The sequence below is a fragment of the Dryobates pubescens genome, chromosome 35 (genome assembly GCF_014839835.1).
Source record: "Dryobates pubescens isolate bDryPub1 chromosome 35, bDryPub1.pri, whole genome shotgun sequence".
Taxonomy (NCBI): Eukaryota; Metazoa; Chordata; class Aves; order Piciformes; family Picidae; genus Dryobates; species Dryobates pubescens.
The window spans coordinates 7458041-7476941 of NC_071646.1; the positions used below are offsets into that span (position 1 = coordinate 7458041).

Sequence of the window (18901 nt, forward strand, 5' to 3'; positions counted from 1 at the left end):
AGAGCCCAACCCCCACCTGGCTCCAGCCTCCCTTCAGGGAGTTGTAGAGAATGGCTTAGGTTGGAAGGGACCTTCCAGAGCATCCAGCTCCAGCCCCCTGCCATGGGCAGGGACCCCTTCCACCAGCACAGCTTGCTCAGGGCCTCATCCAGCCTGGTCCTGAACACCTCCAGGCAGGGGACAGCCACAGCCTCCCTGGGCAGCCTGTGCCAGATGGCCAAGGTACCCTGGGTTTATTTGATGCCTGGCCATCAGGATTCATTACCTGGTGTTAATTACCTGGTGATTACAGCTTCAGTACTGGTGACAGTGGAGCTGAGTTCTCTCTTTGTGCCCTGAGGTGCTGTTCCCTGCTCCATGTGGTCAGTGTCCATGGATGTGGAAATGGCTCCCAGGTTTTTTTTGGCCTGCTCATGACTGGCAGCAGTTCAGGAGTTTCAAATCACAGAACCATAGAATGGCCTGGACTGGATGGGACCTTAAGGGTCATCCAGTTCCACTCCCTCTGCAGTCAGCAGAGACACCTTCCACTGCAGCTCACTGCCCCCAGTGACCTGGAGTGGCTCCAGGGAAGGGACACCTCCCACCCCTCTGGGCAGCCTGGGCCAGTGTCTCTCCACCCTCCCAGTGAAGAATTGCTTCAGTTTGAAACCATCATCCCCCATCCTGTCACTGCAGCACCTCATGAAGCCCCCAGCCCAGCTTTCTCATCAGCCCTTGCAGCACTGCAAGGCCACCAGGAGCTCTCCCTGGAGCCTTCTCCTCTGCAGGCTGCACAACCCCAACCCTCTCAGCCTGGGCTCCCAGCAGAGGGCTTCCAGCCCTGCCAGCACTGCTGTGGCCTCCTCTGGCCCTGCTCCCCAGGGCCCTGTCTGTGCTGAGGGCTCCAGAGCTGCCCCAGCACTGCAGGGGAGGTCTCAGCAGAGCAGAGCAGAGGGCAGAATCCCCTCCCTGCCCCTGCTGCCCACCCTGCTGGGGCTCACACACTGGGATATAGTGGAAGAGGTTGATCCCATTCCTGCTCACTACAGCAGTGTCCCTTTCAGGCCCCTGAGGCCTCCCCTCTGTCAGTCCTGGCTGCTGGCTTTGAGCAGCACGAAGCAGGGAGCTGCCCAGCCGGGGCTGGGTTGGGTCCCCGGCTGCCACCGCCGCTGCCTGGCTGTGCTCTGGGCTGAGCCAAAGTGTTTGTTACTCAGTGCTTGGGGAGGGAGGGTGTGGAGCACATTCAAAAGAGGGGAGAACAAAAGGGAGCATCAGGCCCATGGCACATGGCCTCTCCTCTTGGCTTCTCTCCCTGCACCAGGGGCAGACTCCCTTCGACGTGGCCGACGAGGGCCTGGTGGAGCACCTGGAAATGCTGCAGAAGAAGCAGAGTGTGGTGAGTCTGGGGCAGATCCTTTCCCACCCCTCCAATTACCTTTGCACCCAGGGCTCTTCTCCAAGCCATATGCTGTCAACAGAGCTGGGGAAGCTGAGGCCCAGCCAATTATTTTGGGTTAGTCATTTGGAATCTTTAATTACAGCAAGGCTGTGAATAGGTGGAAGAGGAGAGGGCTGGATGGGAAGGTCAGCAGAGTGCTGACATGCAGAATGGTGCCACCTGGGAGGGAGCATCCAGTGCAGCTTTGGAGTTGCTCTGCAGTTCCTTTTGTTGGCTGGCAAGCTCTGCAGCATCAAATTGCACTTTGCTTAAGGAGGGATCACTCAGGTCAGCTTGGGGCTGGCACCCCAGGAAGCAGGCTGGCAGTGTGCAGCAGGAGCTGCAGGGACACTTGGGAAGCAGGCTGGCAGAGTGCAGCAGCAGCTGCAGGGACACTTGGGAAGCAGGCTGGCAGTGTGCAGCAGGAGCTGCAGGGACACTTGGGAAGCAGGCTGGCAGTGTGCAGCAGCAGCTGCAGGGACACTTGGGAAGCAGGCTGGCAGTGTGCAGCAGCAGCTGCAGGGACACTTGGGAAGCAGGCTGGCAGTGTGCAGCAGCAGCTGCAGGGACACTTGGGAAGCAGGCTGGCAGTGTGCAGCAGCAGCTGCAGGGACACTTGGGAAGCAGGCTGGCAGTGTGCAGCAGCAGCTGCAGGGACACTTGGGAAGCAGGCTGGCAGTGTGCAGCAGGAGCTGCAGGGACACTTGGGAAGCAGGCTGGCAGTGTGCAGCAGCAGCTGCAGGGACACTTGGGAAGCAGGCTGGCAGTGTGCAGCAGCAGCTGCAGGGACACTTGGGAAGCAGGCTGGCAGTGTGCAGCAGGAGCTGCAGGGACACTTGGGAAGCAGGCTGGCAGTGTGCAGCAGCAGCTGCAGGGACACTTGGGAAGCAGGCTGGCAGTGTGCAGCAGCAGCTGCAGGGACACTTGGGAAGCAGGCTGGCAGAGTGCAGCAGCAGCTGCAGGGACAGCAGGGACACTCTGGAGGGAGAAGCAATTGTACACATCAGGGAATTCCTGGACTCAGAATGGGTTGCAAAGGGCCTGAGAGATCATCCAGCTCCAACCCCCTGCCATGGGCAGGGACACCTCCCACCAGCTCAGGCTGCTCAGGGCCTCATCCAGCCTGGCCTTCACCATCCACAGCCTCCCTGGGCAGCCTGTGCCAGAGTCTCCCCAGCCTCACTCTCCACAATCTCTTCCTCCTCTCCACTCTCAGTCTCCCCTCTCCCAGCCCAAAGCCATTGTTCCTCCTCCTGTCCCTCCCAGCCCTTGGCCAAAGTCCCTCCCCAGCTCTCCTGGAGCCCTTCAGGTCCTGGAGGGCTGCTCTGAGGCCTCCCTGGAGCCTTCTCTCCTCCAGGCTGCAGAGAGTCCTGGCCTGGAAGCTTTGGTGACTTCAGCCCCATGTTAGGTTGCTGTTTCACAGTGCAGTGGAGGTGCTGGCAGGGGTTGTAAGGAAGTTGGCATCAGGGAGGAAAGCAAAAGCTTCCTCTGGATCAAAGGGAAGCCAGGAGGTTATTTTTGGGTTGCATTTTTCTGCTCTTTCATCTGCTCCACTCCAATTCCATCCTTTGGGTGCTTCCAGCACCCAACCCAACCTTCTTGAAAGCAGCACACTCCCAATGCCATCAGTGAAGGAGCCCTGAGCAGGCTGGGTGCAGGCAGAGGCAGCCTGAGAGCTGCCAGAGCCCAGGGAGGGCTTTTGAGGAACTGGCAGTGTGGGTGGTGGAGCTCCAGCTCTGATCACAGCACAGCTGCTGCCAGCCCTAAATAGCCTTTAACATGCACAGAGCCTCCTGAAACATGCATCAGCTCCTCCCTCAGTGAGGTGTGGATGAATACTGCCAGGGCTGTGCCATGGCTTTCCTCTGGCTGACTGCACCAGCACCCTGCAGAGAAGGGCCAGGCAGCAGCAAGGACTGCTTGGGGCTGCTGCTGGCCCCATGCTGGGGCCTGTTCCACAGGGCTGAGCAGGAGCCAGAGGCTCCCCCAGGCATGGGATGAGTGTGGTGAGGGGCTGGGGGGCTGGGAAGAGGAGAGGCACCCAGATTTCCTCCCAGTGGCTCTCCAGTGGCTGTGCCTCCTCCCCACGTGTGCTGCTCATGTGCCACTGCAGCACCTAACTAGAATCCTGCTGCTGGCTGAGGGGGAGGCAGGCAGTGCCCCACAGCCCTGCAGGCACAGGAAGCCTCTCAGAGCATTTCCTTCTCATCTAAAGCTTGTAGTGGAGCAGTGGCCTGGCCTGGGGCAAGGATCTCCTGCTGCAGCTCTGGTGTGCTGGAGGCACCTCAGCTTGTGTGCCCCTGGGCTGGGGGCCAGGGCTCTTCATCATACAGTCCCAGAGCTGTCAGGGCAGGAAGGGCCTCAAGGCTCAGCCAGCTCCAGCCCCTGCCATGGGCAGGGACACCTCACCCTGCAGCAGGTTGCTCACAGCCACCTCCAGCCTGGCCTGGCAAACCTCTATCAGAGATCTGGCTGAGGGCACTGAGGGCACTGAGGGCAGGGTGCAGATGACACTGGGTTGGGAGGCAGAGTTCATCTGCTGGAGGGTAGGAAGGGTCTGCAGGGGCAGCTGGCCAGGCTGGGCCCCTGGGCTGAGCTCAGTGGGCTGAGGTTTAACAAGGCCAAGGGCCAGCTCCTGCTCTTGGCTCACATCAACCCCAGGCAACACTCCAGGCTGGGGGCAGTGCCCAGACCTGGGGGTGCTGGTGGATGGTGGCTGAACAAGAGCCAGCAGTGTGCCCAGGGGGCCAAGAAGGCCACCCCAGCCTGGCCTGGAGCAGCAGTGGTGGGCAGCAGCAGCAGGGCAGGGAAGGTGCCCCTGGGCTGGGCACTGGGGGGGCTGCACCTGGAGTCCTGGGTGCAGTTCTGGGCAGCACAGTACAGGAAAGACATTGAGGGGCTGAGGGTGCCCAGAGAACAGCAAGGGGGCTGGAGAGGGGCTGGGAGGGCATCATGCAAGGGGGGGCTGAGGGAGCTGGGGGTGTTCAGCCTGGAGGAGGCTGAGGGCAGACCTCACTGACCTACAAGTCCCTGCAGAGGGTTGGGGTGAGGCTGGTGCTGGCCTCTGCTCCCAGGAACTGATGGCAGGGCTGAGGAAATGGATCCCAGTTGGGCCAGGGGAGGCTGAGCTTGGAGAGGAGGCAAAATGTCTCTGCTGCAGGAGTGGTCAGGGCCTGGCAGAGGCTGCCCAGGGAGGTGGTGGAGTCCCCATGGCTGGAGGGGTTCAGGAGAGCTGTGGCAGTACTGCAGTGCTCCTGGCAGCTGAGTTACTCTTGGGCTCAATAACCTTGGAGATCTTTTCCAGCCTCAGTGACTCTGTGCCCTGTGCTGTGCCCTGTGCTGTGCCCTGTGCTGTGTCCCTGTGCTGTGTCCCTGTGCCCTGTGCTGTGTCCCTGTGCTGTGTCCCTGTGCTGTGCCCTGTGCTGTGTCCCTGTGCTGTGTCCCTGTGCCCTGTGCTGTGTCCCTGTGCTGTGCTCCATGGCTCTGCTGTGCTCCATGGCTCTGCTGTGCTCCATGGCTCTGCTGTGCTCCATGGCTCTGCTGTGCTCCATGGCTCTGCTGTGCTCCATGGCTCTGCTGTGCTCCATGGCTCTGCTGGGCTCCATGGCTCTGCTGTGCTCCATGGCTCTGCTGTGCTCCATGGCTCTGCTGTGCTCCATGGCTCTGCTGTGCTCCATGGCTCTCCTGGGCTCCATGGCTCTCCTGGGCTCCATGGCTCTGTTGGGCTCCATGGCTCTGCTGTGCTCCATGTGGCTTCTCCCACATCAAAACCTGGCAGAGCTTTGGCTTCTGGTGCCTGGTTTGGACAAGGGCTGGGGGTGCCAGCGTGGGGGGCAGTGGCTTTGAGCTGGGAGAGGGGAGACTGAGGCTGGAGAGGAGGAAGAGATTGTTGGCAGTGAGGCTGGGGAGACTCTGGCACAGGCTGCCCAGGGAGGCTGTGGCTGTGCCCTGCCTGGAGGTGCTCAGCACCAGGCTGGATGAGGCCTGGAGCAGCCTGTGCTGGGGGGAGGTGTCCCTGCCCATGGCAGGGGGCTGGAGCTGGCTGAGCCTTGAGCTCCCTTCCAGCCCAACCTATTCCTTGCTTGTGTGCATAAGGAAGGCAGACAGGGCCTAGAGAAGGCAGCCTTGGCAGGGAGCCTCCAGCTGCCCTTTTGCTGCCTTGCCTGTTCCAGCACACAGAACTCTTTCAGCTGGGGAAGAGCTCAGGGATCACCCAGCCCAACCATCCAGGCTGCTGGAGGAGCCCTTCCTGCAGGGCAGCTTCTGAGGGAGGTGCCAAAGGCCTGCTTGGGTCCTGCTTTGCCACTGGTGGCAGAAGGAACATTGCTGCTCTGGGCAGAACAGCCCAGCTGGAGAATCACAGAGGGATCTGGGTGGGAAGGACCTTCACAGCTCCTCCAGCCCGACCCCCTGCAGCCCCCAGGGACATCCCCAGCCCTAGCAGGCTGCTCCCAGCCCCAACCAGCCCTGCCCTGGTGCCAGGCATGGGGCAGCTCCCAGCTCTGGGCAGCCTGGCACAGGCTCTCCCTCAGGGCCAAACATTTCTGCCTTGGATCTGGTCTGCTTCTCGTGGCTGCAGTGAGCACAGGTGACCTGGGAGGTGCCCTGCTGCTGGTGTGGGAAGGGGCTGGCAGTGCCCATCCTGGGGCAGCTCCAGCAGGGGGTTGTGCTCCCTGCCCTCCCCTGGCAGCAGGCAGCTCACAGCTACGAGGGCAGCAGCTTCTCAGCTGAGTCCTGCTGGGGCTGGTGGGTGCCCAGGCACAGGTGGGCAGATGTCCAGCACTGCAGAAGTCAGGATTTGAGCCTGGCTCAGGGCCTGCAGCCCTGCAGGCTGTGTGCAGCTGGAGCTGGAGGGCAAGGCCCTGCTGGGCAGCGGTGCCCCGAGGGCGCTCCAGGCCCAGGCACCCAGGGGATGGATGGAGCTGTGGCACAGCAGCACAGGGCTGAGGAGCTGAGGTGGTCTGATGCTGTGGCAGTGGCTGGGCTGTGCTGAGGCTGTGCTGAGATCTCTCTTTCTCTCTCCCTGCTCCTGGGGCCGTGGCAGCTGCGCAGCGAGAAGGAGACGAGGAACAGGCTGATCGAGGCGGACATCAACGGCAAGCCCCAGGGCAGGCTCTTCAGCAGGTAGGGCTCTTCCCCTGCTGCACAGCAGCTCCTCAGGCAGGGAGGGGACACCAGCTCCAGCTGGCAGCAGCCCTCAGCTGCTTTGCACAAGGTCACAGAATCTCAGGGCTTGGATGGGACCTCGACTGAAACTGCCCTGGCAGAGCAGGGCCCCAGGGCAGGGCACAGAACACAGCCAGGGGGGGCTGGAAGGGCTCCAGAGGAGACTCCACAGCCTGAGCAGGCTGCCCAGAGAGGGCTCCAGAGGAGACTCCACAGCCTGGAGCAGGCTGCCCAGAGAGGGCTCCAGAGGAGACTCCACAGCCTGAGCAGGCTGCCCAGAGAGGGCTCCAGAGGAGACTCCACAGCCTGAGCAGGCTGCCCAGAGAGGGCTCCAGAGGAGACTCCACAGCCTGGAGCAGGCTGCCCAGAGAGGGCTCCAGAGGAGACTCCACAGCCTGGAGCAGGCTGCCCAGAGAGGGCTCCAGAGGAGACTCCACAGCCTGGAGCAGGCTGCCCAGAGAGGGCTCCAGAGGAGACTCCACAGCCTGGAGCAGGCTGCCCAGAGGGGGCTCCAGAGGAGACTCCACAGCCTGAGCAGGCTGCCCAGAGAGGGCTCCAGGGAAGGAGACTCCACAGCCTGAGCAGGCTGCCCAGAGAGGGCTCCAGAGGAGACTCCACAGCCTGAGCAGGCTGCCCAGAGAGGGCTCCAGAGGAGACTCCACAGCCTCTCTGGGCAGCCTGCTCCAGGCTCCAGCAGCCTCCCAGGGACAAAGTTTTCCCTCCTGTTCTCCTGGCAGCTGCTCTGCTCCAGCTTGCCCCCAGTGCCCCTTGTGCTGCCCTTGGCCATCCCTGAGCAGAGCCTGGCTCCAGCCCTGCACAGCTTTAGCCCCAGCAGCCCTCAGGCTCCAGGCTCCCAGCCCCAGCTGCCTCAGCTCTGCTCACAGGGAGATGTTGCACTGCCTGCAGCAGCTCTGGGGCTCTGGGCTGGACCCTCTCAAGCAGTTCCCTCTCCTGGAACAGAGGCTCCCAGCACTGCTCTTCATTTCCTGGTTTCTTTCTCTCCAATCCAGCTTTGGCTGCTCCTGAGCTTTCCCACTGAGAGGCAGAGCAAGGAGCTGTGCTGCTGCATGGCCCTCCAGCTCCCCTGCTCTGGCTGAGCAGCAGTTGGACCTTGGGGCTGGGAAGTGCAGCCCTGCAGCTGCATGGAGCCAAGCAGCCCAGCTGAGGGCTTGTGTGGAGCTAGGACAAGAGCCCCAGCAGGCAGCTGGGGATTGAGAAATGCTTGTAGGAAGTGTGAGGCTGGCACTGGGCAGTGCTGGAAGTGCTGGGGTGCTGAGTCTGGGGATGGATGCTGTCCTCTTGCTTGTTCTATATGTAGCAAAGCATCTCTGCATGTTCCTGAGAAGCAGCACTCAGAAATAACTCCCTCAGCCTGGTAGTCCTTAACAGTTCTGTGGCTTGCAGCAAGGAGAAGATTCTCTATGAGGAGGAGACTCTGAAGTCCATGGAAATGGAGGAAGAGAACAAGGACTCCAGCAGCTCCAGCTCTGAGGAAGAGGAGGAAGCTGAAGATGAAGTTTCAGAGTCAGATACTGAAAAGGAATCAGGTAAGGCCTGGGGCAGCCTGGGGTGTCCCAGGGAGCTCAGCAAGGCTTGGGGCAGCCTGGGGTGTCCCAGGGAGCTCAGCAAGGCTTGGGGCAGCCTGGGGTGTCCCAGGGAGCTCAGCAAGGCCTGGGGCAGCCTGGGGTGTCCCAGGGAGCTCAGCAAGGCTTGGGGCAGCCTGGGGTGTCCCAGGGAGCTCAGCAAGGCTTGGGGCAGCCTGGGGTGTCCCAGGGAGCTCAGCAAGGCCTGGGGCAGCCTGGGGTGTCCCAGGGAGCTCAGCAAGGCCTGGGGCAGCCTGGGGTGTCCCAGGGAGCTCAGCAAGGCCTGGGGCAGCCTGGGGTGTCCCAGGGAGCTCAGCAAGGCTTGGGGCAGCCTGGGGTGTCCCAGGGAGCTCAGCAAGGCTTGGGGCAGCCTGGGGTGTCCCAGGGAGCTCAGCAAGGCTTGGGGCAGCCTGGGGTGTCCCAGGGAGCTCAGCAAGGCTTGGGGCAGCCTGGGGTGTCCCAGGGAGCTCAGCAAGGCTTGGGGCAGCCTGGGGTGTCCCAGGGAGCTCAGCAAGGCCTGGGGCAGCCTGGGGTGTCCCAGGGAGCTCAGCAAGGCTTGGGGCAGCCTGGGGTGTCCCAGGGAGCTCAGCACTGGAGGAGTTCAGCTTGAGGGCTGCCTCTAGTTTGGGTTTTCTTGGCTTGGCTGTTGCAGAGGTGCTGAGAGTGCTGCTGCCAGAGTTGCTCTGGCCTGTGCAGAGCTCTTCAGCTCCTGCACTGGAAGAGCTGCTCTGAGAGCTCTGCATGGAGCATCACTTCTGCACAAAAGCAAAGCTGTGGGCAGTGTTTCAGCTCCTGCTTGCAGCTGCCTCTGAGGTGCAGGGGGCTCACTGCTCCCAGCTTGCTCTGAAGCAGCAGGGCTTTGTGCTTGGCTGATGCCAGGCTGCATCCTTCAGGTAGTGCAGGAGGGCAGAGCAGCAGTGGAACATGTAGGAAGATAATAGGCTGCTGTGCTGGGCTCAGAGCAATGAAAGGAAGGGCTGAGGCTGCTCTGTGTAATTACAGAGGAGAGGAACTCTCCTGCCTGTGCTGGGGAATCATTGCAAGAGGGTGGAAAATGAGGATGAAAGCCTTGGAGTCACAGCAGCTCAGAGCTGGCATCCTGCTCCTCTTCCTTTTCCATCCTTGAGCAGTCTGATCAGGGAATGTGTGCAGCACTGAAGGCTAAATAAAGGCTCTGCATCCTGCAGCAAGCCAGCAGCTGTGCTGGATATGGCTGCCACCAGAGCTGGCCCCTGGGGTGGCTCATGGTTAAGCTGCTTGGAGCAGCAGCTTGCTTGGCCCACGTCTCAGAAGCCTTCTGAAGTGCTGGCAGGGAAGGGAGTGCAGAGCTTTGCCCAGCAGGCTCCCTGTGCCAGTGGGACTCTCACCTCTTGAGCAGGGAGAGAGCTGTGGGGAGGCCTGGCTGGGCTTTGCAGGGCTGCTGGTCACAAAAGCTGTTTGGCTGCAACAGGAACAGGCTGAAATCATCTTGTGGCCTTTAAATGAGCTGGTGGCAGCAGGCAGGCAGCAGAAGTGTGGCCAGCAGGGCAGGGAGGGGATTCTGCCCCTCTGCTCCACTCTGCTGAGACCACAGCTGCAGCTCTGGGGCCAGCTCTGGAGCCTCTGTGCCAGGAAGGCTCTGGAGGGGCTGGAAGGTGTCCAGAGCAGGGCCAGGAGGAGGAGCAGAGGGCTGGAGCTGCTCTGCTGTGAGCACAGCCTGAGAGAGTTGGGGTTGTGCAGGCTGGAGAGGAGAAGGCTCCCAGGAGACCTCCTTGTGGCCTCCCAGGAGCTGCAGGGGGCTGCAGGAAAGCTGGGGAGGGACTTTGGAGGGGGTCAGGGAGGGACAGGACTGGGGGGGATGGAGCTGAACTAGAAGTGGGGAGCTGGAGATTGGCTGTGAGGAAGAAGTTGTTGGCCAGGAGGGTGGTGAGAGCCTGGCACAGGCTGCCCAGGGAGGTGGTGGAAGCCTCCTGCCTGGAGGTGTTTGCAGCCAGGCTGGAGGTGGCTGTGAGCAACCTGCTGTGGGGTGAGGTGTCCCTGCCCATGGCAGGGGCTTGGGGCTGGCTGAGCTCCCTTCACACCCCAATAATTCTGTGGTTTGCTGCATAAATAAGAGAGCAGCTCTGGGGAGCCCTGTGCCAGCTCCTGTGACCTCTAACAAGAGTGTGGCTGCAAGTGGAGCTGCTGCTGGTGTGGCACTGGCTCAGGAGCAGCTCAGCAGCCTTCAGCAGGGAAGGTGCTGCAGCACTCAGAGGCAGGGTCTGTGTGGAGCCAGGGCAGGACATTTCAGGGGGTTCATTCTCTGAGCTAATCTGCTGCAAACAACTGAAGCTAACCCAGCCCCAGGCCAAAAGGCATTCAAGTAATGATTCATGGCTCAAGAGATTTGCTCTTGGGTTGCCAGCTTCTGTCCCCAGCCCTGTTGCCCTCCCTGGCATCTCCCCTTCCAGTGGTGTTTTACTGCAGCTCCTTTTGCCTTTGAGATTCATGGAGTCACAGAAGGGGTTGGGTTGGAAAGGACCTCAGAGCCCAGCCAGCTCCAACCCCCTGCCATGGGCAGGGACCCCTCCCACCAGCACAGGCTGCTCAAGGCCTCATCCAGCCTGGCCCTGAACACCTCCAGGGAGGGGACAGCCACAGCCTCCTGGGCAGCCTGTGCCACAGTCACCAAGGCATCAGGCTCCAGGCCTTGTTCCCTGCACTCTCCTTTCCTGGACAGATTGGTGGCACCTTGGGGTGTTCAGCCTGGAGAAGAGAAGGCTCTGGGTAGACCTAAGAGCAACCTGCCAGTACCTGAAGAGGCTACAAGGAGGCTGGAGAGAGACTGTTCCCAAAGGCCTGCAGGGCCAGGCCCAGGGGCAATGATTTGAAATGAGAGCAGAGCAGATTGAGATTGGATGTGAGGAACAAGTTCTGCACCAGGAGGCTGCTGGAGCACTGCAGCAGGTTGCCCAGGGAGGGGGTTTGAGGCTCCAGCCCTGGAGATCTTCCAGGTGAGGCTGGACAGGGCTCTGGGCAGCCTGATCCTGTGGAGGATGTCCCTGCTGGCTGCAGGGGTTGGGCTGGAGGAGCTCTGGAGCTCCCTTCCAGCCCAGAGCATTCTGTGATGCTCCGATTCAGACCTGGAGCCTGGCCTTGTGAACTCAAATCCCTGCTGAGAGGAAGAGGAACTCCTCAGCTGGGTGTGGAGCTGCCTGCCAGGGGCTGCCTGGCTGGCTGGGGACACATTTCTGGTTCATGAGATAACCAACCCCAGCCCAGGAGAGCTGCCAGGGTAAGGAGGGCTGAGAAGAGCTTCTCAGAGCCAGGCCTGGGAGCAGTGATGCTTCAGGATCCTTAAGCTTTATCTTGATTATTGTTTGTGAGCTGTTTGCTCCTCTGCTCAGGGTGTTGGGAGTGCTGTCAGTGGCAGGGGTTTGAAACCAGGGAAAGGATTTCCTCCTTCCTCTTCATTTGCCTCTGAGCTTTAATACCCACTGAGGGCTGTAGCTCTTGATCTGCCCAGCTCTTCTCAGAGGGCTGCTGTGGTTCTGAAGTGTTCCAGGGCCAGGGGAAGGGGGCAGAAAAAAGCCAAATTGTTATGAATGGTCTTTTGCTTTCCTTGAACTCCTTTGGTAAGTGAGCAGGAGGCAGGGCAGGAGCTGGGAGGAGCAGGAGGCAGGGCAGGAGCTGGGGGCAGGAGGCAGGGCAGGAGGCAGGGCAGGAGGCAGGGCAGGAGGCAGGGCAGGAGCTGGGGGCAGGAGCTGGGAGGAGGAGGCAGGGCAGGAGGCAGGGCAGGAGCTGGGAGCAGGAGGCAGGGCAGGAGGCAGGGCAGGAGGCAGGGCAGGAGCTGGGAGGAGGATGCAGGGCAGGAGGCAGGGCAGGAGCTGGGAGCAGGAGGCAGGGCAGGAGGCAGGGCAGGAGGCAGGGCAGGAGCTGGGAGGAGGAGGCAGGGCAGGAGGCAGGGCAGGAGCTGGGAGCAGGAGGCAGGGCAGGAGGCAGGGCAGGAGGCAGGGCAGGAGCTGGGAGGAGCAGGAGGCAGGGCAGGAGGCAGGGCAGGAGCTGGGGGCAGGATGCAGGGCAGGAGGCAGGGCAGGAGCTGGGAGGAGGAGGCAGGGCAGGAGGCAGGGCAGGAGGCAGGGCAGGAGCTGGGAGGAGCAGGAGGCAGGGCAGGAGGCAGGGCAGGAGCTGGGAGGAGGAGGCAGGGCAGGAGGCAGGGCAGGAGCTGGGAGGAGCAGGAGGCAGGGCAGGAGGCAGGGCAGGAGCTGGGAGGAGGAGGCAGGGCAGGAGCTGGGAGCAGGAGGCAGGGCAGGAACTGGGAGCAGGATGCAGGGCAGGAGGCAGGGCAGGAGGCAGGGCAGGAGCTGGGAGGAGGATGCAGGGCAGGAGGCAGGGCAGGAGCTGGGAGGAGGATGCAGGGCAGGAGGCAGGGCAGGAGCTGGGAGGAGGATGCAGGGCAGGAGGCAGGGCAGGAGCTGGGAGGAGGAGGCAGGGCAGGAGCTGGGAGGAGGAGGCAGGGCAGGAGGCAGGGCAGGAGGCAGGGCAGGAGCTGGGAGCAGGAGGCAGAAGTTCATTTTGAGCAATGTTTCCATTCCATCACAGAATGCTCTGGGTTGGAAGGGAGCTCCAGAGCTCCTCCAGTCCAACCCCCTGCACTCAGCAGGGACATCCTCCACTGGATCAGGCTGCCCAGAGCCCTCTCCAGCCTCACCTGGAAGATCTCCAGGGCTGGAGCCTCAAACCCCTCCCTGGGCAACCTGTTGCATGTTCCAGCAGCCTCCTGCTGCAGAACTTGTTCCTCACATCCAATCTCAATCTGTTCTGCTCCAGTTTGAAGCCACTGCCCCTGGTCCTGTCCCTGCAGGCCTTTGGGAACAGTCTCTCCCCAGCAGCCTTCCTGTAGCCCCTTCAGGTACTGGCAGGTTGCTCTTAGGTCTACCCAGAGCTTTCTCCTCCCCAGGCTGAGCACCCCCAGCTCCCTCAGCCTGGCCTCACAGCAGGCTCCAACCTCCTGACCATTTCCATGGCCTCCCCTGGACCCTCTCCATCAGGTCCAGGTCCTTCCTGTGCTGAGGGCTCCAGAGCTGGGCACAGTTTTGGAGGGTCTCAGGTTGTGATCAGTTTGGCTTTGCAGGGGCTGGGGGAGGAGGAGAGGGAGCAGTGAGTGTCCTGGAGTGCTGCAGAGTGCTCTGTCTGCTTGCAGGCTGTCAGAAGGTTTTGCTCCTCAAAGCAAGGAAGCTGAGGGCCTCAGTGCCCCTCTGGGGGCCAGGTCACACTCTGGCATTGCCTGGCTGGAAGCAAAAAGCCACAGCAGGGTAAAACTCTCTGGGTGTGATCTGTGCTGGTAGCTTCCAGGACTTAATGAGTGTGAATTAAGGGAATGAGAGCAGAGCAGGGAAGCTCTGAGAGGTTGGATGAAGAATAGACTCAACAACCACCTAACCCCCCCCAGAACAATCAAACAGAGAAGCAGAAAACCACAGCCCCCCAAAACCTTTATGGCAAGCCAGAATCACAGACTGCCTTTGGTTGGGAGGGACCTTTGTCCCCAGCCCCCTCAGCCTGTGCCCACAGCAGAGCTGCTCCAGCCCTGGCAGCATCTCTGTGGCCTCCCTCCAGCAGCTCTGTGTCCTTCTGCTGCTGGGGACAGCAGAGCTGGAGGCAGGATTGGAGGTGAGGTCTGAGCAGAGCCCAGGGGCAGGATCCCCTCTGAGGTGAGGTCTGAGCAGAGCCCAGGGGCAGGATCCCCTCTGCTGCCCTGCTGCCCTCCCTGCTCTGGCTGCAGCCAGCACACAGCTGCCTGAGGGCTGCAGGAGGCTCTGCTGGCTCCTGGGGAGCTGCTCAGCACCCAGCAGCCCCAAGGCTCTTTCTTCAGGGCTGCTCTCAACCCCCTCTGCACCCAGCCTGGATCTGTGCCTGGGGTAGGCCCAAGCCAGCTGCAGGCCCTTGCCCTGTGACCTGTTGCCCCTCCTGCAGCTGGCCCTGGCCACTTCTCAAAGCTGTCAAGATCCCTCTGGCTGGATCCCTGCAGTGCATCCAGCACCACGCAGCTGGGGGGCAGCAGCAAACTCAGAGAATGAACTTTTCAGTCTCACCAAATGTGGGGGAAGTGAACTGCTCCTCACCTGTGAGCCTTGCTTGGCCTCTGGAATGTGTGCTGCTGGAGCAGGAGCAGGAGGAGCTGCGGCTCCTGCCCTCCAGCCAGCAGTGCCTGGGGCTGAGCTTTGTCTCTGCCGGTGCAGGGCCCTCTGCCTCTCCTCCTCCTGCAGCTGCTTGGTTGCCTTCAGTCACCCTGCTCCCAGTCAGAGTTCTGTCATTACCACTTAGGCTTCTGCCCCTGTGATCAGGCTTGACCTTCAAAGCTGACCTGTGGCCTTTAAGCTTCCACAGCAGCCTCCAGTCAGCACCCAGCCCAGCCTGGGAAGCCTGCTGGCTGGCAGGGCAGGGCAGGGCAGGGCTTGGCTGCCCCTCCTGCAGTGCCCAGGGCTCTCCTCTGCTCTACAGCAAATCAGCAAGTGCCAAGTGTGGTGTTCTGTCTCTGGGCATTTCCATGGGGGCTGGGTGCCAGGCCAGGCTCCAAGGAGCAGTAGGTCACCTCCTGCCACTTCCTAAGGGCTGTTCAGAAGAGCATCAGAGCTGGGCTCCAGCCATGCCTTGCTCTGCTCAGTGGCTGTGGGGGAAGTTCTGAGCCATGCTGCTCTTTGCCTCTTTCCTTCTGGGTCTGTGTCAGTCCTGTGCCTGCCTCTTGCCCTGCAGGGTTTCTCTTGGCTTGCTCTTTCCTGCACTCCATGTCCTCTGAGAAGGTTTCTGTCAGCCAGGTTGACCTTGCTGCTCCCAGCTGCCACCCTGCCAGCAGCTCCATGCAGAGTGCTCTCTGTGTGTGCCAGCAGATGCTGCTCACTGCACAGCTCTCTGTGCTGCTGCTCTTTGGCTGCCTGCACTTGCCATGGCTTTGTTGTGTCAGACCCACTCGCAGCTGCCAGAGGGAAGCATGGCTCTGGGGGGGATCCATCCTTCCTCAGGCCCCTTGCACGTGGCCATGGTTGGGACTGAGCCTGTCCTGGAGCCCTCTGCGCTCCTGGGCCTGAGGCAGCTGCTGCTTCCTCTCCCTGGTCGTGTCTGATGGATGTTCCCATGGCCAGCATGGTGCATAGGGACCCCAACAAATGTCACACAGAGGCTTGCAGCTGCCTGGGAGCCAGCTGTGAGCTTGGGCAGGGTTTGCTGAGCTGACTTTGAGCCCTGCTGAAGGTTTCTGTTGGGAAGCAGTCCCCAGTTCTGCATAGACAAATGGCTTCTGCTGTAGACCAGGAGAGAGCTCTGCCCAGCAGCAGCAACAGCTGCAGCAGATCCCTGCAGTGCCATCCACCTCTGGCCCCACCTGGGGACCTGTCCTGCACTCCCTGCCCCTGCGCTCCCTGCCCCTTCCCCTGCCCCTGTGCTCCCTGCGCTCCCTGCCCCTGCGCTCCCTGCCCCTGCGCTCCCTCCCTGCCCCTGCGCTCCCTCCCTGCCCCTGCGCTCCCTGCCCCTGCGCTCCCTGCCCCTGCGCTCCCTGCGCTCCCTGCCCCTGCGCTCCCTGCCCCTGCGCTCCCTGCCCCTGCGCTCCCTCCCTGCCCCTGCGCTCCCTGCCCCTGCGCTCCCTGCGCTCCCTGCCCCTGCGCTCCCTGCGCTCCCTGCCCCTGCGCTCCCTGCCCCTGCGCTCCCTCCCTGCCCCTGCGCTCCCTGCCCCTGCGCTCCCTGCGCTCCCTGCCCCTGCGCTCCCTCCCTGCCCCTGCGCTCCCTCCCTGCCCCTGCGCTCCCTCCCTGCCCCTGCGCTCCCTGCCCCTTCCCCTGCCCCTGCGCTCCCTGCGCTCCCTGCCCCTGCGCTCCCTGCGCTCCCTGCCCCTGCGCTCCCTGCCCCTGCGCTCCCTGCCTGCCCCTGCGCTCCCTCCCTGCCCCTGCGCTCCCTCCCTGCCCCTGCACTCCCTGCCCCTTCCCCTGCCCCTGCACTCCCTGCACTCCCTGCCCCTGCGCTCCCTGCGCTCCCTGCCCCTGCGCTCCCTCCCTGCCCCTGCGCTCCCTCCCTGCCCCTGCGCTCCCTCCCTGCCCCTGCGCTCCCTGCACTCCCTGCCCCTGCGCTCCCTCCCTGCCCCTGCACTCCCTCCCTGCCCCTGCGCTCCCTGCCCCTGCGCTCCCTGCGCTCCCTGCCCCTGCGCTCCCTCCCTGCCCCTGCGCTCCCTGCGCTCCCTGCCCCTGCGCTCCCTCCTGCCCCTGCGCTCCCTGCCCCTGCACTCCCTGTGCTCCCTGCCCCTGCGCTCCCTCCTGCCCCTGCACTCCCTGCCCCTGCACTCCCTGTGCTCCCTGCCCCTGCGCTCCCTCCTGCCCCTGCGCTCCCTGCCCCTGCACTCCCTGTGCTCCCTGCCCCTGCGCTCCCTCCTGCCCCTGCACTCCCTGCCCCTGCGCTCCCTCCCTGCCCCTGTGCTCCCTGCCCCTGCGCTCCCTGCGCTCCCTGCCCCTGCGCTCCCTGCGCTCCCTGCCCCTGCGCTCCCTGCCCCTGCGCTCCCTGCCCCTGCGCTCTCTGCCCCTGTGCTCCCTGCGCTCCCTGCCCCTGCGCTCCCTGCCCCTGCGCTCCCTGCCCCTGCGCTCCCTGCCCCTGTGCTCCCTGCCCCTGCGCTCCCTGCCCCTGCGCTCCCTGCGCTCCCTGCCCCTGCGCTCCCTGCGCTCCCTGCCCCTGCGCTCTCTGCCCCTGCGCTCCCTGCGCTCCCTGCCCCTGCGCTCTCTGCCCCTGCGCTCCCTGCCCCTGTGCTCCCTGCCCCTGCGCTCCCTGCGCTCCCTGCGCTCCCTGCCCCTGCGCTCTCTGCCCCTGCGCTCCCTGCCCCTGCGCTCTCTGCCCCTGCGCTCCCTGCCCCTGTGCTCCCTGCCCCTGCGCTCCCTGCCCCTGCGCTCCCTGCGCTCCCTGCCCCTGCGCTCCCTGCGCTCCCTGCCCCTGCGCTCTCTGCCCCTGCGCTCCCTGCGCTCCCTGCCCCTGCGCTCCCTGCCCCTGCGCTCCCTGCGCTCCCTGCCCCTGTGCTCCCTGCCCCTGCGCTCCCTGCGCTCCCTGCCCCTGCGCTCTCTGCCCCTGCGCTCCCTGCGCTCCCTGCCCCTGTGCTCCCTGCCCCTGCGCTCCCTGCGCTCCCTGCCCCTGCGCTCTCTGCCCCTGCGCTCCCTGCGCTCCCTGCCCCTGCGCTCCCTGCCCCTGCGCTCCCTGCCCCTGCGCTCTCTGCCCCTGCGCTCTCTGCCCCTGCGCTCTCTGCCCCTGCGCTCCCTGCCCCTGCGCTCTCTGCCCCTGTGCTCCCTGCCCCTGCGCTCCCTGCGCTCCCTGCCCCTGCGCTCCCTGCGCTCCCTGCCCCTGCGCTCCCTGCCCCTGCGCTCTCTGCCCCTGCGCTCCCTGCCCCTGCGCTCCCTGCGCTCCCTGCCCCTGTGCTCCCTGCCCCTGCGCTCCCTGCGCTCCCTGCCCCTGCGCTCCCTGCGCTCCCTGCCCCTGCGCTCCCTGCCCCTGCGCTCTCTGCCCCTGCGCTCCCTGCCCCTGCGCTCCCTGCGCTCCCTGCCCCTGTGCTCCCTGCCCCTGTGCTCCCTGCGCTCCCTGCCCCTGCGCTCTCTGCCCCTGCGCTCCCTGCGCTCCCTGCCCCTGCGCTCTCTGCCCCTGCGCTCCCTGCCCCTGCGCTCCCTGCCCCTGCGCTCCCTGCCCCTGTGCTCCCTCCCTGCCCCTGTGCTCCCTGCCCCTGCGCTCCCTGCCCCTGCACTCCCTGCCTGCCCCTGCGCTCCCTCCCTGCCCCTGCGCTCTCTGCCCCTTCCCCTGCCCCTGCGCTCCCTGCCTGCCCCTGCGCTCCCTGCCCCTGCCCGTGCTCCCTGCCCCTGCGCTCCCTGCCCCTGCGCTCCCTGCCCCTGTGCTCCCTCCCTGCCCCTGTGCTCCCTCCCTGCCCCTGTGCTCCCTGCCCCTGCGCTCCCTGCCCCTGCCCCTGCGCTCCCTGCCCCTGCGCTCCCTGCCCCTGCACGCACTCCCTGCCCCTGCGCTCTCTGCCCCTTCCCCTGCCCCTGCATTCCCTCCCTGCCCCTGCGCTCCCTGCCCCTGCGCTCCTTCCCTGCCCCTGCGCTCCTTCCCTGCCCCTGCGCTCCCTGCCCCTGCGCTCCCTGCCCCTGCGCTCCCTGCGCTCCCTGCCCCTGCGCTCCCTGCCCCTGCGCTCCCTGCCCCTGCCCCTGCACTCCCTGCCCCTGCGCTCCCTGCACTCCCTTCCCCTGCGCTCCCTCCCTGCCCCTGCGCTCCCTGCACTCCCTTCCCCTGCGCTCCCTCCCTGCCCCTGCCCCTGCATTCCCTGCCTCTGTGCTCCCTGCGCTCCCTGCCCCTGTGCTCCCTGCCCCCAGCGCTCCCTGCGCTCCCTGCCCCTGCCCTGTGCTCCATGCCCTGTGCTCCATGCCCCTGCCCCTGCCCTGTGCTCCATGCCCTGTGCTCCATGCCCCTGCCCCTGCCCCTGTGCTCCATGTCCTCCTGCTCCTCCCAAGCTCTACAGGGGAAGAGCAAAGCTCTGAATGAACCAAACCTGTCTGGCCTCCTGAAGGGGCCCTCAGCAAAGGTCCTTGCTTGTCCTTGGGGGATGAAGCTCAGTAGCTTTGCCTGGTGCCCATAACGTTGCTGAGCCAGGGGGAAGCCTCCTTGCCGAAAGCCCTGGGTGGCCCTGGTGGCATCTCCATGGTGTGAGCCCTGCTGAGGTGGCAGTCGTGCTGAGCTGGGTTCAGGGCTCAAGGGAGGGCCCTGGGA

The 18901-nt window shown here is 64.1% G+C and overlaps 1 protein-coding gene across 1 annotated transcript in view; it reads left to right on the forward strand.

Annotated features, from left to right (window-relative positions):
- The window catches only part of PPP1R12B (protein phosphatase 1 regulatory subunit 12B), a 188930-nt gene that overhangs the window by 58776 nt on the left and 111253 nt on the right, over positions 1 to 18901 (forward strand). The window contains exons 6-8 of the mRNA XM_054176320.1: positions 1304 to 1378; positions 6465 to 6544; positions 7991 to 8133. Coding sequence (XP_054032295.1) covers positions 1304 to 1378; positions 6465 to 6544; positions 7991 to 8133 — 298 coding nt within the window. The remainder of the gene's footprint in view (positions 1 to 1303; positions 1379 to 6464; positions 6545 to 7990; positions 8134 to 18901) is intronic.